This window comes from Stegastes partitus, unplaced genomic scaffold (assembly GCF_000690725.1).
Source record: "Stegastes partitus isolate 25-593 unplaced genomic scaffold, Stegastes_partitus-1.0.2 Scaffold104, whole genome shotgun sequence".
Lineage (NCBI taxonomy): Eukaryota > Metazoa > Chordata > Actinopteri > Pomacentridae > Stegastes > Stegastes partitus.
The window spans coordinates 335873-349503 of NW_007577835.1; the positions used below are offsets into that span (position 1 = coordinate 335873).

Sequence of the window (13631 nt, forward strand, 5' to 3'; positions counted from 1 at the left end):
ACGGCAATAAAGCTGCTGCGCTTATAAGGTTTAAACCCACCAGAGCTACTTACGCTAATACAAGTTCATGCATTTGAATGCACAGAAGTGGAGCATGCTAATGTTAATACTAGTCTGTGCATACGTGAAGATAGGAGTTGCATTTGATGTGGGCCGGTTTCTTTAAAGTGGCTTTAACAGGTTGGCAGCAGTTTGGCAGAAAATAAAGCACACTTAATGCACAGTGCACGGATTAAACAACACTTGTAGGTTTGAAAACAGAGATATTACTAACTCTAAGAGTCCCAGGCAGAGTGTGTAAATGTCTGTATTGTAACGGCACAGTGTAGGATCATAGGTCAAGCTAAGTAATCGAAAGGCTGACAGGGTGACACACGAGATAAAACAAAGAATAAACAGCGTTACATAACCAAAAGTGTGCCATCAATCAGAAATGTGTGCTAACGTTGCACACATTTGACATTTGCAATTCAAATATCACCTACGTTAATATGCTGCTATGACAGTGTTTGGAAACTGGCTGCAGGGATTCATTCCACTTGGGAATAGCTACGAGTGATGGATAGGATGAAGGTGTTGGGTGAGGCTGAGGTCATGGTATTGTGGAGGCCAATTCACTTCTTCCGTGACAAACTCTAAAGAATTTAATTAACACAGTGTCATGCTGAAACTAAGCAGCAACCTCTGGCGCTGAGAAATGAAGACAGCGAGCCACCGCAGCGAGCTTCAAAACCGTCCTTCAGGAAACCTGTAGGTGACGTCATGGAAGGTTTGGTAAACTTTATATACAGTCAGTGGTTAAAACAGGAAAAGGCCTTCTCTGAAATGTTTCCATAAATCTTTCTCCACGATTATAAGAGGAACCCACAGGGGAAATTTTGCAGCACAAGTCATTCTGATCAACACAAATTTATTACTTTAGATTAAATATGTTTTCAAACAGGTTTTTTCAAAAATGGCCGCCAATGCGCTGAAAATACTCTGTTATAGGTGTAATGGCAAAATTGGTGTCAAAGTGTATATTTTTGGGGTCAAGGAATCCAATAAAATAGGTTTCAAGTTCAAAAAAACAACAGTTTTCCCCTTACCATGATAATTCAAATCAAATCAGGTTAATTGTCATGTTGCTGTACATACACAGTAGTACAGGCAAGATGAGAGAGCGTTTCTTCAGGATCTAGTAAGTTAAAGCAATTTAAATCAAGAAGTGTTTGCATATCTGGATCAGCAGTTCAGCAGTATGACAGCTTGTGGAATGAAGCTGTTGATCATTCTGGAGGTTCTTCCTTCAGTGCTCCGGAAACATTTGCCTGGTGGTAGCAGTTCTAACAGTTTATGCAGAGGGTGTGAGGAGTCCCTGACAATGTTCAGTGCCCTGCTCCTGCTTTATTGGGGGTAAATATGAACATTTCACAAAAGCTGTTGTGTCATCAGACTGATTTTACTTATTTTTTCCCGCAAAAAACTTTTGTATTTAAGCAGTGCGGCTACTTCTGTACATTACATTCGTCCTCAGTAGCATGAGATTTGGACCAGTCAGGGGTAGCATGTACCTAGATGCACCAAGGGCTGTATAGTCAATAGTCATAATTCCATCCTGGACCGAGGGTTTGATAATAACCAGGCAGCACTGTACTTCACTGTACATATACACATATGACTAATGAGTAAAACCTGACTTGAAAAAATGTAAACTTATATTTTCCATTAAATACAAGCATTACACAGCCCCACACCAAAAGTACAGAACAGTATATGCGGAGAGGACGATCCACAGTTGTTGTTGCCTGGTTAGGTACTTAAGAGCCTCCCTGTCTAACTATTATCTCCTTGGCAACCGTGGCAGTTGTGTGGGTTCTTGATTTGGCTTCCCTCTGTGGACTCTGACAGGAGGTTTTGTTTGTCCTGAGTTACCCAAACTTTCCACTGTCAGGGTTATAATCATGTTTGATGTCCTGTTTGAAGGTGCTATTTTCTTTAGGGGAGACTTCTTTACAACTGGTGTGTTTCAGCTTTCAACAGAATTTTGTGAGTGTGTAAATGACATGCTGCACTTTACTCACTCTATGATGTTCTTTTAATTTTCTGATCTGATTGTAATGTTGGAGGGAGCTGCAGACTTTTTCGAGCCTTTTTTTTTCTTCTTTCTTTCCTGTTCACACTCAATTTCAAAACCTATTTCAGTTCCAATTCTCTGAACATTTGGGTTTCATCTTTCTCACTTTTGATCTGCCTGTTTTTCTGCTGTGAATTCTGCCACTGAGTACGTCTCTTAGCAGCTTCTTTTCACACTTCCAACCATGCCAATATGTAATAAGAATCTCAGTCTGGCTTCCTGCTTTCAGTTACCGTTTGCTCTAATGTTTTGTCTGACTTGAAAGACTCGTTTAGAGGCCACTGAACCTCCTGTGAAAATGTTCGTACGAAATGTGAAGGAAGCTACAAAGTGTGTATTTCAACTGACAGATGAAAGAATAGTCTGTGATGGAGTCAAAGTACAACAAGGGAACAGACGTCAGCTGCTCAGGATTGATTTGATTCACATCCACACAGGGTGACAGCCTTAGTTGGTGAAGTAAAACAGTAAAGAAATCTTTTGTGTGGAATGTATAGGTAATATAAGAGTTTTTATGGTCATTAACAAAAAACATAAAAACTTTACAAGCTGGCCTACAGAATGTTTTACATGTTAGTATCTTATTCATTGATGCCAGATTGTTGAGGACGAATTTCCATCTTACCTGTTGGGAAAGACATGTCATATCTCCTCACTTTTGTGAGTGAGAGGATATGACAGCGCCTATAAAAAGTAATTCCCCCCCTTAGAAGTTTTCCCCTTTATTGCTTTTCAATACTGAATTATGATTGACCTCTGAAGACCTGATCTTGACCTGATCGGATCATATTTTGGGTTATCTTACCACAATAGTTAATTTTTTATTTTTATTTATTTTATTATTATTTAATTATTGCTATTATGTATATATATACAATTTTAAATATATTTGTTTGGTTTGTTAAAAGTATTTTTAATGTGTTTTTATTTTCTTTATATTTTTTATTTTTTCATTCTCTTTGTTATTTGATCTGATCAAATAGCAAAGAGAAATTTTTAAAAATGCATGTCAAACAAGCTCGGGTCTTAAGAGGTTAATTTAGTTTGGCTTTTTTTGGAGAAGAATTCCAAAATGAAAACGATTTTTTTTTCTACAAAGTGATGTTGATTAATAAAATTTATAAAATGTAAAATTAGGGAACAGATAAGTATTCACCTAATTGAACACAGGTGTAACCAAATGGTGCTAGAAATCACACAATTAGTGAAATTAAGATTATCTGAGTGCAGAAAATGTGTCAAGTAGCATAAAGATAAGATAATAAGATCATTCTTTCCCCATAGGAGAAATTTGGGAAGGACACCTGTAAATCAGGACTCCTGGTTATAAGTACGCCATGAAGACTAAAGAACGCTCCAACCAACTCCATCAAAAGGTTATTGAAAAGTATGATACAAGAAAGTTTCCAAGTCACTGACCATCCCTTGGAATACAGATAATTCATCATTAAGAACTGGAAGGAATGTAGCACATATGTAGAGCTTCCTAGCATGTCGTCCTCAAAAACTCAGTGGCTGAAAGAGACGAGTGAGGGAGGCCACCGAGACACCTATGAAGGAGTTAAAGGCTTTAACAGCTGAGATAGGAGAGACTGTTCATACAGCTACCACCGCCTCTTCTTTACCATCAAAGCTTTACGTAAGAGTTGGAAAGAGAAAGCCACTGTTGTAAAAAGCTTGTATTAAATCTCACCAGAAGGCTTGTGGGAGACTCTGAAGTCACCAAGAAAAAAGTTATTTGTTCTGATGAGACCAACACTGAGCTTTTTTAACACTGCATATCACACCTGCACCTTGTGAAGGTAGTCTTGAGAGTAGATGTTTTTTCCAGTAAAACAATGAGCCGAAGCTACACGGACATGGTTTAAAGACAACAAGGTGAATGTTGTGGAGTGGCAGAGTCGGAGCTCAGACCTCAGTTCAACTGAGAATTGGTGGCTGAACTTGAAGAGAGCTGTTCACTTATAATCCCCCACACTGACTGACAGAGTTTGAGCAGTTTTGCAAAGAAGAACGGGGCAACATTGTAGTGTCCAGATGTGAAAGGCTGATTGACACCAACCCACACAGACTCAAAAATGTGCATCTGTTTCATATCTTTAATCACTTAATTGGCATTACTTTGTAGAAATCTGTCTTTTTTTTTTTGTTGTAAATTCTTGTTAAAGAAAAAAAGCCAAGTCCTACTGACCATGATTCAATGTTGAAAATCAATAAATAGGGAAAACTCCCAAAGGGTCTGAATACACCTTACAGGTACATGCCTGTATGAGATCAACAGATGCAGCCTTCATCCGCTCAGGTTTTCAAAATACTGGTCTCTGTGAGTTCTGCGGTTCAACTAAAACAATAGTGGAGAATAGACTACAGTCCATCCACCCCTTTTTTGTGTGCACGAAACACTAGAAAGAAAAAAAAAAAACAACACTTCACCGCCACATCTCTTTCCAAAAACTGTGTCCCAGTTACCCTGGATGATCCAGACTTTGCTGTTAACAGTTTCCATCTGAACTACTTTCTACTGAAGAAAGAGTCCCTCTGAAAATGGTTGGCAGTGTGTTCTGTGGATTATCCGGTCTAGCTGAGACACAGTTTCTGGAAAGAGATATTTCATTTTTTAATGCAATATGTTTTATTTGTCAGCACCACAAACAAAATTCCATCTGCTTTCACTCTACTTGGATCGAGGCAGAAAGCCCAGAGGGAGATATTGTCCCTCTGATAACCTGGGCAAGTAAAATCTACATTCTCTGCTTGGATAAAGTGATACAAATTAGGCTCGACGCAGAATTAAACATTAAGTTGAAGTGGCCCTCTTATTCTCTGTATCAGGGACATAATATTCATCTCATGTGGAAGTACTTGATGTTAGTTGGGGGGACAGTTGCCATGCGGTGTAGTTCAACACCTCCCGGACAGCCTGCGGGGCATCAAACCGCCGACGCTGGGGTTGACTCACTCGTCACCATATGGTGCCGTGCTGCTGTGACCCCACCTGTCTGCTCCGTCTCCGGTCAGGTAGAAGTAAAATCACAAGAAATCATAAGACTCTCCAAATGGCCACAGCAGCTTTCCTGATACAAAAAAATGTTTTTGTCACCGAGCACACAGAGCACTTTTCACTCCTAATGGGATTAGTGTGATATGTTGTCATCTCACGAGGGGGCCGCCACACACACACTTGCATTTCTTAAGACAGGCCTCCTAGTGACTTGCTAATGGCGTCATCAACGCCTGTGTGAATTTAAAAACTCCCTGAATGTGCGTATTGTTTGCTGCAGGGCCCATTCGTTTGATGAGTCTAATCCCTTGTCTGAAGAAACAAAGGTGTAACATTCGGCTGCTGAGGATCAGCGAGTGTGAGTGATGGTGTACATAAGCCCATGTCTCCCAATCCCACACACCCTCCTAATCCTAGAAGATCAAGTGTAACCAGGCTGGAAGTGCGACTGGGCGGGAGCCAGCGTGATGCTTTCGGTTACGTTGACTCACACCGTGATCGCTCCTGGCTCACAACAGTCCCAGCATGTCATGCCTGTCTAACCTTTTGTTCCTGTCGCTTTCAAATTTTCTTCATATTTGTATTTAACTGCCCGATATTTACTATCTCACATGTACAATCTGGAGTCTGAAATCTGAATTTCCATGTAGCGCTATTCAGTGATGGATTCAGGACTTCTTGTTTGTGCAGGCTAATCACAGATCTTTATGTAATAGGAGACATTAACGTGTCAGGTTAGTGTGCAGCCATGCACGGCTTCTACAGTAAACATCTGTGTGAGGGCTTTGCATGCACACACGCTTCATATATGCTCCACAAAGGCCTAAACTGTTAATTTTCACGCTACAGTGACACATCGGTCAAAGCTGAGTAGGCAGTAAAGTGAACTGAGCATGGGCAGGCAGCATTAACGTGAGCCTATTTTTAAATCAGGTGCTGTGAGTGGTGTTTTCTGCATTTGACTGTGAAGGTTCCATTCAATGTCACATGCTCGTATTAAACAAGTACAGCTGATCAGGTCCTCCGTAATGGTACTATTATGGTAGCAAAGACTCAAAAAGGAGGAATTCTTTAGAAACAGCAACCACATTCTTGGTTCCTGTGGTGAAGTGCAATTTGGCAGGACTAAATACTAACAGTCTGTTGTAGCTTCTGCTTGGCACAAATACAAAGTGTGAAATTCTCTTCTGCTTGATTTTTTGAGAAACACACAGTAGCTAACAAATTTTAAGGACTTTTCTGCATCATTTATTTCCACATGAATGTAAAATACTGTTTAGAAACTAACAATACACATATAGCACTGTGCAAGTAAGACTGTGAGTCATTTTCTATATTTCTGCATAAATAATACGTTCAATATGACCAAATTTTAACTTAAGTCCTAAAAGCAGATAAAGAGAACCAAGTTAAATGAGACTATTATACTTTGTCGTTTATTTATTATGGAAAATGATTCAATATTCGATTTCTGGGAGGAGCAAAAGTATGTAAGCCTTTGGTTTCAATATCTGCCGTGAGGACTTTGTGCAGCTAAGTGTTTTCAGTAAAAGTTGGTCAGTCCCAGTCTTCGGCTTTAAGGATTTTTTGTCCATCATCTGTACAAAACAGCTTCAACTCTGGGATGGTGGTGGGTTTTCTCACATGAACTGATCATTTCAGGTCCTTCCAAAACATTTCTGCTGGATCAAGTCTGGACTATGACTTTGGTGGAAAAACTCTCTGGTCATCTTTGTTGGTTCACCACTCCTGAAGAGGGTAACAAAGGTCCTGAATTTCCTCCATTTGTGCACAATTTGTCTGACTGTGGAGTCTTTAAAGAGGAGTATAACTGTTTCCAGCTTGATGAACAACTTTTTCTCTGAGGTTCTTAGAAATCTCCTTTGTTCAACTGTTGTAAAGATCAGACTTTGATAGATTTTTTTTTTCTAAATAAAAAAATCCACTCACACCTGATTGTTATCGCACTCACTGAAAACACCTAACTCTAATTTTACCTTCAAATGACTGCTAACCCTACAGTATGACATACTTCTGCCACTCACAAATATGTAAAGCTGGATTATCCTTGTCACTAAATAAGTTATCTTGTATAATATTTTTCTCTAATTTGATTCCCTTTGTCCACCTTCTTTAAAAGTTAATAATGTTTTAGGTCATATTTATGCAGAAATATAGACAATTCTAACGGGTTCACAAGCTTTCATGCACCACTGTACCTTAAATGTCTTTTGAATCCTTTTCTCAGTCAAGCAACTTCTCTAAACTACACAGAATCTTCTTAGGCTCCATTGGCTGGGCTTGAGTGAATCTTTTTTTTTTCTGAATGCCATAGCCAGCCAGTGTGCAGCCTCCATCTCTGCTTCTTTAACTCTACAGGTCTTGCAAATGAATGAGTTTTCCAAATCTGACCTTATTTTCCTTCTTCCTCTCAGGAACACCTGCCAAAGAGCTGATATTGAACCCATGTCCGTGGATTTGTTGTAAGTGCACAAACACTCACCACAGCCCTGTGGAAGCCAGCTAACACTGAGTAGCTGACAACGGAGCCACATGGAACTAAACCCACTCCGGGCCTGGACCACTGACCTGCAACCATCCCAACGCTAAAAACACAAGCACATTATGAATTCTAGGAGTTTGTTATTTGATAACTGAGGCCACAATTGAAGGATCTTTTACCTTTTAACCATCCTCATTGTAACATACTGATACCTTAAATTAATAAAACGAGGAATTTAAAGCAGAGCAGAATTTGAGCGTGCAGCCTGCATTCGCCATGCTTCTCTGCGTCTATTTATACCGCGGCTGACGACAGCGATGACAGTGCATCACAAGAATGGAGTGAAAACAGCTGTTAGTCATAAGTTTGGTGTACTTGCTGATAAACACAACACGTCTGCTCTGACTTTTTAGGTCAGTGTGATTGCTCTTTGAAGCTCAGCTGCCACAACATGTCATCATGTGAGGGCTGTAGTCCTCTTTAGTGAAATGTATGACTTTTACTAGTAAGCCTGTGTGTGTTTGTGTGTGTGTGTGTGTGTGTGTCTGCGTAATATACATCATCTTGGATTAAAAGCTCCTGCTGTGCACCTGCTAGAGCACCTGTAGTCAGGGCTCAGTGATAATCCATAAAGAAGTGAGTGGGACCTGGGCTTGGCACAGATCCCATGGGTGTGAATATCAAAAGCAAAAGGATATAAATTGATGTTGAAACATGCTGGTTAGGCAAACTCTTTCTTTTTATTCAATTTCACAGAGATTACAGTTTTGATCTTATTCACTGTGTTACGTTTCCATCTATTCACCGGTGGCAGCTTTGAAGTTGGAGGGAGATTTTAAAGGGAGGCAGGTATAGGCTAACAGGGCCTCGCTAAGCCTGTGACAAAAAGACACTGAGACGCGCTCCGTCTCTCCTGATCCACAGGGACCGGAAAAGTAGGCCAGGCTCGGTGTCAGACTGCTGCGAGGATCAGGACGTTGAAGTTGTTGACTTGTGATCAAAGTTGCTTTTCACACTTTGGATGTCAAGAATCTCACAGAAAGAGAGAGAGAGCGAGATTTAAAATATTCCTCACACATACACACATGTAGGTCATATTTTTAGAAATGAGGCTTTCCAGCTGAACACTGCGTCATCCAGTGTCATGCAGAAGCAGCCAGCCTTTTAATAAAGCACATTTTGTGGTGATGGAAGTTGAACTATTCACCCTGCCATCAAAGACACAAACATCTGAATAAATCCTATAGAAGGCCTAATCAGCATAAGACACTGATATTATAAACTCACTTGTGGGTACTACAGATTCTAGTCACTACAGAAGTATTATGGTGATGCAACTGGAGACAAAATTTGTAATTGTAGGATGTCAGCTCCGGTCCCTCCGTGTTAGGGAAAAGAAGTAGTTATAATGGCATTAAATGCGCATGAAGGATCTGCTCCTGCACTGCTCACGCTCCATCTTTTCAGCTCTCGTGTCGTGGAAATAAGCTGGTCCACCGGATCAAACAAGCGCCACCAGAGAGGACACTGTGGCTCATCTCTTCTAAGTGATTAGGCCAATAAACCGAACTCACGCCGTGGGTTAACAGACAGCCATTTGACTAATTTGCAATTAGGAGGCTCTTTGTGTGTTGACAAACTGTTAGGCTCCAGCGCGCAGATGACCCTGAGATACACAGAGGCACCAAAACAGCCAGGAGATACTCAGGCTCATCACGTGTTGTATCCCCCCCCCCTCCTGCCCGGATTTCTGTCTGACTCCGACGTGAGTTATAATCAGACGGCGAATCACGGGATCTCGTGCAACCCACGATGCCGACGCGCGCCGTGCCAGCGCACACCCAGTCCGGTGGTGCCTGGGATTGGGTGGAGGGAGTGGTGGCTGCGGACGGACTCACAGGATTGGTAGAGTTGAGCGCCAAACTTGTTGACTCATAACTGAGCAGCTCCTCTCCATCCTTCTCGGCGCGGAGCTGTCCAGGGCCAGTGGTGCTGAAGCTGCCGGAATTATTTCATCTTGGTTTTTTTTTTCCTTTAACGGGTTGATTGCTCTCATCCAGCCTTTCAAAGTTGCATGCTCTCGCGTGACACTTGAAGACGTGTGGTTTGAACATCACTTGGCTGATCTCTATCCACCGTCACCGCTCCATCCAAGAGCGCACCGAGCCTTCAACTTCTCAGCCGATCAAACAGAGGACTCTCTGAAGCGCAGCCATGGCTTTCATGGTAAAACACGTGGTGGGAGGACAGCTGAAGAACCTGACAGGCGGACTGACGGAGGAGAAATCCGAAGGGGAGAAATCAGACGCCGCCGCGCAGGGGATGACTCAAGAGGAATTTGAACAATACCAGCAACAGTTAGAGGAGGAAAAGTAAGGCAATGCTTGAAGTTTGTGATTGTGAAGTTATGATGAAAATCGACGGTATTTGTCAAAGAAAGCGTTTGATGTGTAAAAAAAACGGTGTGTTTTGTGTGTAAATAGCAGAAAGCTCCCAGTGCGCCGTGCGCATTTTTACGCACCAATGCAATAACATGAGCGCTCCACACACAGCTGCTCCTCTCGCCCAGGGAACTCTCTGTCTCCTAGCTTCGGCAAAATATGTAGCGCCGTTTTTAATTTGGGGTTCCTGGAATCATTCTTCCACGGAATTATCTACTGGGATTCATGCCTGGGGCCAAAAATGTTCCCGTTGCTGTGCGTGTGGCGGAACAATGAATCAGACAGTGTGGTAAATAAAGTGGTGATTGTCAGAGGGCAAATAATCAACACTGATATTAATTAATCTAGCCTTTTTAAATCGACTTTCATCATCTACGATTCCATACAGCCACTTAAAATTGTGCTGTAGCCTGGAAAAAGAAACAGATTGGTTTACCATCTGTTGTATTTTCAATTTAGTTTTCTAGTTAAATAATTTTTATTTGCAGCTGTGATTTAGTTTTTTTCTTTAATCACCTACATTTTACTTTTGTATTTCAACACAAAAGTGGATTATTTACATGTTATTCTTTCATAATTTGTTTATTCATCATGGTGCACCAAAGGACAATAAAAGGTAACAACAAGGTCATTTGGAAAGCAGAGTTCATCCAGCAGACAGTAACTCACTATTGATTAGTGTGATCCCTCCCTCAGAGCAGGACTCCACAACCCAAAGGCTATTAGATGTTCATTCTACTGCTCACAGAATGTTTTTCCACAGATAAATAATGTGGAATGAGATCCAGATCAGATAGCCCAAAAAAAAAAAAAAAAGATTTTGATGATATAAAATGAAATTGTAGACAATGCCCAGAATGTCAACTGACATATGGAGCAGCGACGAAGGCTCTCCACCTCCGTCAGTCTCCGTGCTCCTACAAACAGACAGTCATCCAGCTGTGTCAGAACTCGGGCTCATTTCCATCACACATTTGATGAACTTTTTCATCCAAAGTGTCTCAGGGTACCATGTTCAGACATTTTAAGAAGAAGTGGGAGGTGAGGTTCTAGCTCTGGCAGTACTACCACTCAGCTCAGCCCACTGAGCTCCACAGGAGCCACGGCGAGATGCTTAACGCTCTTCCGTCATAAAGTGACCTTCAGAGCAAGTGAGTTATTAGTCAGAGGTGCTAAACATGAGCATAGATCACAGAGAAGCCCATAGTGCTCAGATTAAAGCAGAATAAGGTTGTGGGGGTGGGTTGCTCACACTGGCATGTCACATGTAGACATTTTATCACCCTCAGCGCCAGGGCCACTGTGACAACTCTGGTCATCTGATGCCCTTGAGAGGCGAAGACACAAAGCTTGCTCATTGGCTGCAAGTGAGCGCAGCATGGCCCCTTTTGCCGTTTGGTGTTTGGCCAGCTCACGTTAATACAAAGTGAACTCGGGCTCACACAGACAGCCCAATGAATGCTGCATCTCCACATAAAACGACCTTCCTCTGACACATTGGGTACAAACACTTGTTTGTGAAGCATGCCCGTGGTGCTCCAGTGTCCCCCTGCCTTTAGATGATGCTGCTGATTTGATCCTTGTAGGCGCACTGTGCCCCCTTCATCCACTGTAGCTTTGTTTGTGATGTCTATCATTCTGTGAACACCTACTGTGTTTCACTGACTGTAATGAAATGTGTGCTGTCACTGTATCCATGTTTGACCTCGGGCAGTACAGTCAGGTTAGTCAAGGGTTATGATGTTGTTGGATTACAATGAGAAATTCCAACAAACTTAGCAATTAATGAAGGGCAATTGGGAACGACAATGAAGCCATAAATATTCCAGGGATGTTGAGTGGAGATGGCACTGCCAACAGCCTATTGCCTGCCCTCTGCTGGAGGCATCTCACACTGTTGCCTCGACTGTTTACAAGAGTGGGTTTTCAGAGGCGAATGACAACAGGCTGACATATATATATAAATATCTCCCAGCATTTGGCTTTTCCAAAATAGATGTGTAGAATTTTAGAGATGCTTCTAAACCTTCCTTGTACACAAAGTCCCATTTATCAGGATGGTTGGACTGAATCTCTCAGTTCCTGAACTGTTTGAGTTAAACCACCTGTTTTGCAAAGACAGGTACTGTTCTACTTTAATGGTTTTTAAGAACGGCCTCAAGCTTCAGGCATTTTAAATGAGCTAGTGAGGCACACTACAATGTTGTACAGCCAGAATTAGGTGCATATAGCAGGGGTCGGCAGCTCTGAAAGTGTGGGACGGGTAGTAAGTCCGCATTTAGTAGGTTACCCTGAATAGTCCACGTCCCACGAGGATTGAAATCCCTCAGAGGGGAGCTGGACAGATAAGATGCTGCATCTGGGTCTCCCAAACATAAGCAGAATATCTCTTCATTGCTTTTCTCCCCACAGCATCCCCGCTGCTGCTCTGCCTTCACTCAGCTCTATACCCTGTAGTTAGGGTTAGGAGGACACGTGGTAAGGCGACGCTCCAAGGCCTCCAGCATCTAGATCCAGCAGAAGCCTTATGATGCACTTAAAGCAAAGAAACAACTGCACATGGCAGTGAAAAACCCAGATTCTTAACTTATTGATTCATCTGACTGGTTTATTTGTAACATTTAGGATGAATTCTCGCTTTAAATGTCCTTGGAGTGAGCATTGCTTTTTCAAAGCTTTCTATAGGAGAAAGGGCAGGATGTTTTCTTTCCTTTGGTTAGAAGTTACAGTTGCCTAAATGTGTAAGATAAGGAGCATATTAACCTTTTTGTCAATTTTTATCTTGCCTTCTTTCTCGCAGAAAGGAACGAGAAGCTCAATTTGCCCAGAAGAAAGCTGAGAGGGCCACAGTTAGAAGTCATTTCCGGGAAAAGTACAGACTACCAAAGGTAAATTATCAATAAAAGCAAAGACAATCAGTCTGTAGAGTGAAAAACACAAACACTATCATTTTAAAAATCATACACTCTTCTGGGACTTGAACCTCAGTTTTTAAAATAGTTGTCCCTTTTTTTTTCTCCTGTCCTGTTGGGTGTGCCTATATGGAAATGCATATGTGTGTGTGATCCACCTCAGAACGAGACGGATGAGACCCAGATCCAGCAGGCGGGGGACGACGTGGTGTTGCCCACAGAGCTGGCCAAGATGATCGCCGAGGACAACCAGGAGGAAACACACAAGCAGTCTGTGCTGGGCCAGCTGTCCAACATCCAGAACGTGGACATGGACCAGCTGAAAGACAAAGCCCAGGCCACACTGGAAGACCTCAAAAAGCAGACGGAAAATTGCAGCCTCATGTGATCTGGCCAGCTCTAAGTCCCAGGAGATTAGAGTTTTTCTTGTACAAATATTTTTCAGAGGCAGAGCTGCTCTGGGGGTAGACATTTTCTCATTGCTTTAGTGGAATGTCAGTTGGCAGAGCCGCATAATAACAGTTTTTCTAGCTGTGTAACGTTAGACAGAAGCCGTGTATTATAATATCTTAGGCTCATCTGACTAACCAGAGAAAAAAAAAATCATTCCAGCCATAAGATCATCGAGGTGAGATAGTTTGCTTTCCGGCTGACCTTC

General features: G+C 41.9%; 1 protein-coding gene across 1 annotated transcript; it reads left to right on the plus strand.

Moving 5' to 3' along the window:
- Positions 1 to 9720: 9720 nt before the first annotated feature.
- Positions 9721 to 13631, plus strand: cplx3b (complexin 3b). Its single transcript, XM_008277646.1, has 3 exons — positions 9721 to 9992; positions 12862 to 12949; positions 13137 to 13631. Exons 1-3 carry the CDS (start codon positions 9835 to 9837, stop codon positions 13359 to 13361), a joined length of 471 nt encoding a protein of 156 aa, XP_008275868.1. The 5' UTR covers positions 9721 to 9834; the 3' UTR covers positions 13362 to 13631.